Source organism: Pinus tabuliformis, chromosome 8, assembly GCF_031772625.1.
Source record: "Pinus tabuliformis cultivar Carrire ecotype Pingquan chromosome 8, CPIR1, whole genome shotgun sequence".
Taxonomy (NCBI): domain Eukaryota; kingdom Viridiplantae; phylum Streptophyta; class Pinopsida; order Pinales; family Pinaceae; genus Pinus; species Pinus tabuliformis.
In genome coordinates this window covers 1,781,743,027-1,781,746,737 of record NC_142294.1, presented here as the reverse complement: position 1 = coordinate 1,781,746,737, position 3,711 = coordinate 1,781,743,027, and the positions used below count along the sequence as shown (strand labels likewise).

The 3,711-nt window shown below is 40.7% G+C and overlaps 1 protein-coding gene across 1 annotated transcript; it reads right to left on the bottom strand.

The window, feature by feature from the left end:
- Window positions 1-1,844: 1,844 nt before the first annotated feature.
- On the bottom strand, window positions 1,845-2,796 carry LOC149243322 (uncharacterized). The gene is made up of 2 exons (XM_089371180.1): window positions 2,594-2,796; window positions 1,845-2,465 (listed from the first exon to the last, which is right to left on the bottom strand). Exons 1-2 carry the CDS (start codon window positions 2,765-2,767, stop codon window positions 1,845-1,847), a joined length of 795 nt encoding a protein of 264 aa, XP_089227306.1. The 5' UTR covers window positions 2,768-2,796.
- Window positions 2,797-3,711: the final 915 nt, after the last annotated feature.

The window sequence follows — 3,711 nt, the reverse complement described above, 5'->3', positions numbered from 1 at the left end:
CTCCATGTTTCATTTGTTCTGGTCCTTTCCGGAAGCATCGCAGTGTGTCCGATCTATGCAAGCAGAGGTCTCCTCTGGTGGTCTTGGTCTCAGAGTCTTAGCGCAACCCAGAGAACTGGGAAGCCTTCATGGTCTCATAACAGTTCCCAGTTGGTCAGCCTCAGGAATACAATTCTGAATCTCTTCGAAGGTGTTGGGCGCTCTAAGTTAGTTTTCGCCTTTTGCGTCTGGTGTCTCAGGTCAGTCTTCGGCATCATCTCTGTAAGGGATTTGGTCTCTGTCCCTGCTGTAGGTGTCTGGGTTGGGAATTGGGTTCACTCAGTCGTGGTTGGGTATTGTCTGGAAGCCGGGTCTATCTTATGTGAGCTTAGAGTCTGGGTCTTACATATTACAGTCTGGTTCTCATTTTGGGTTCTATTAGTCTGTGAGTTGCTTTTCCCTTACCCTCAGTCCTTGAGTTTCTTCATTCCGCTGTTATATTCGGTTATGGCCCGTCGTCGGGGCATTCCCAGGCGCGGGAGCAATTCGGGGTCCCGGGGAGGGCCGGGGGGGCGTGGGAGCTCTGCACCTCGTCGTATATCCCCGTTAGCCACTGCCTCGCCTTCCTCTCCGCCCTCAGATGATTCTGGTCCCTCCCTAAACAGTTCTCTTCATACATCCAGGTTCAAATTCAAAAGCAGGCTCAACAGACCGCTCATCTCTGCCATAATCACGGTCATCTTCTCGGAGGAAGAAGATGAGCTCGCCAGCTTAGATGAAGCTTCCAAGGAACAGTCGCTTTCTCAGAATGCCAGTGCTTCTCAGAGTAGCTTGGCGGATGCTGTCCTCAAGGTTTCTGCTGCGGTGCACGAAGAGGATCATCAGGAAGAGGCTTGCACTCAGCTGGACTCTCCTCAGGAGCAAATCATTGCTTGTGAGCCAGTGCGCCTATATGAAAGTGTCCTGCACCTCGTGCCTCCTCCAGAAGGCAATTTGATGGAAGCCGAAGATGAGGTGATGGTTACCTGGGCGCGCTCCCCGGACCAGGTCAATGATAATGCTACTGGTGAGCCAAAGCAGGTCTAATTACATTTGCCTTCAGCTTCAGGATAGTATATCAGTTTTTGGTTTTCAGGATCTCGTGGGTAATTCTCAGTGCGCATGGTACCTGATAACACCAGCTGGAAGTTGTTCACACTCATGGACTTTATTTTGGCTTTCCTTTTTTGTAATGTTGTTAAAGGACAATAATCAGTAATATGAGAGCTCTCCATAGTAATATTGAATTTTATTTATCACATTGTAAGACGACTTTTTTCATCACATGGTTACATTGAATTTTATTCATCACATGACGACGTCAACTCATTACATTTTGAATAAAAGACATTTTTATCGTTGACCTTGTTTGAATATAATTATATATGGTCAATTGTGGTTCACTAACCTAAGTAGTCAATATTTAACCATAGATAAATAATAATAATTAACAAATATTTATTTATTTGTGATTATATCCTCGATTAGTATATGATATGTGTTTCAAATTCATTTATAATTACATAAACGTTTTTAAATATAAGTACACGTTATTATCCGTGCAATTTGTAATCTAATTATAAATATTAATTTTGATAACATGCCCCCCATATTTAATGAATCTCATCCGCTTTTTTTCCACACATACATTTCAATGTCGATTAGGTTTTGTGAAATTAGCGGCCATTGATATTGATCTATGTTAAGGACTGAGAATTCTCAGCGCTAATTTAAACGGGAAATGAGAAAAGATTTCAATGTAGTAAAGAAAGCAATAACAGATTCCAAATTATTTCAATATAAAACCAACTATCAACACTACTTCTTCATTGCATTTCGACCGGGCTGGGTAAGACGTCATGTCTAAGCCCGTTCCTGGACTCAATTCCGTAACCAATATCCAAAAAAGTGTCTTGTACAACCTTTGAAGACGATTTAATTCCAAAAGCCGGAACGGGATTGGCAGTAAAGTCAAGAAAATATAGAAAACAAATCAACCCTAAGCAGCAAACAAACATGGCTATAGGACCACTGATCCACAGTAGCAGTGGAAAAGCAAAGTAGTAGGCCCTTATTCCCAGTGACCAGAAATTGCTCGCTCTAATGACCGCCTTCTCCACATAATATACAGGGAGAGTTGAATTCGGCGTACTGATGATAAAGGTCACATGTTTGTAATAACGCAGGCACTGTACATAAGATATGAAAGCTACCAGGAAACAAAGCAGCAGGCTCACATATTTGATAGAAAACGTTAAGGAACTTTGACTTCCGAAGAATATCCCATTTATGAGCCGAATGGAGCTGGCGCTGCTGCTACTTGTGGCAAAGGGCGCGATGGTGCCAATAAACGAGCTAATCGTGATTGCGAAAGTGGCCAGATAAACTGCAGCAGATGCGTTGTTTGATAACACTTCAAGAGCAGATGCAGTATTATTCGGCATATCCTGCAAATAATTGTTGAATTGCATGTCGTAAAAATGTCAGGATTCAAAACCCTAGAAAAATTAGGACAAATAGTTTACTAATGTCCAAAATCACGATGAAACCTAATAACAATAGTGTTAATTATTACCTTCATCATCTGCTGTACCCAGACTCTTCTGTTGCCATTCTCGAATCCTATGACCGTGGTATTGGGGTCCTTCTTGATTTTGTAGACGAGATAGATATGGTAGGAAATCAAGAAAAGAAAACCTGTTGGAACCAACACTGCGTCCAGATTTACAACTAGTTCGCTCCAAAACATCTTGTTGCCGAAGTTCTGGCCTTACAGGAATCCAAACTCCTGGTGGGATGTCTAACTTACGGGATTCTTACTTTAAACCCAGAAACGGTACTGGTATTTGTTCCTGCGATTATAATAATTCAAATGTAGCTTTGGGATTTGGAGGCCAAGCCTGCCGAAATACGATGACACTGTATTAGAGCCCCACAAGTTATCAAACTAGTGTTCTCCCACCATACGTTAAATTCAAATACAAGATTTAAAAATTGGATAGACAAAATGGAATGCGTGAAAACCGATTGCTTAGAATCGAAGACACTTATCCTTAAGGCCACCTAGACAATTTTTAAAGAAATAATATTTAATTTGGATGCCATTTCATTGAAGAGAAAATAATATATAGATATATAAAAAGGCAGGTTCATCCGTTAATATTTAATTTGGATGGCATTTCATTGAAGAGAAAATAATATATAGATATATAAAAAGGCAGGTTCATCCGTTTTAGCATCATTACCTGATTGGCATTGTTCACTTTTATAAAGCAACTTGGTTTATGTCCATGCACCACCTCAAATTTAGTGGCGATGCTGATTCAAATCAGACTGCACAGGTAGCCAGTAATTACGGATTTTAAATTACACCATTGATTTTAAAAACGATAAACACATTCAGAACGATAGACCCGGCGATCGATCTCACCAGGTCTGGATTGGGATGATTGTTATATTACGTGTGAGAGTAGTGTGCGGAACGCATACACGTATTTTTTTAATGTCAAACCGTGCCAAGAGAGAATTATTATTTTGGCACTAATGTTGCTGTACCAAGAGACGACTGTTATTCACATCTAAATTATAGTTACGCTGGAGTGTGATTATAGTTACGCAGTGTCTATTTCGGAAAATCCTTCCATAAATTATTGTTGGAGTGTGATTATAGTTACGCAGTGTCTATTTCGGAAA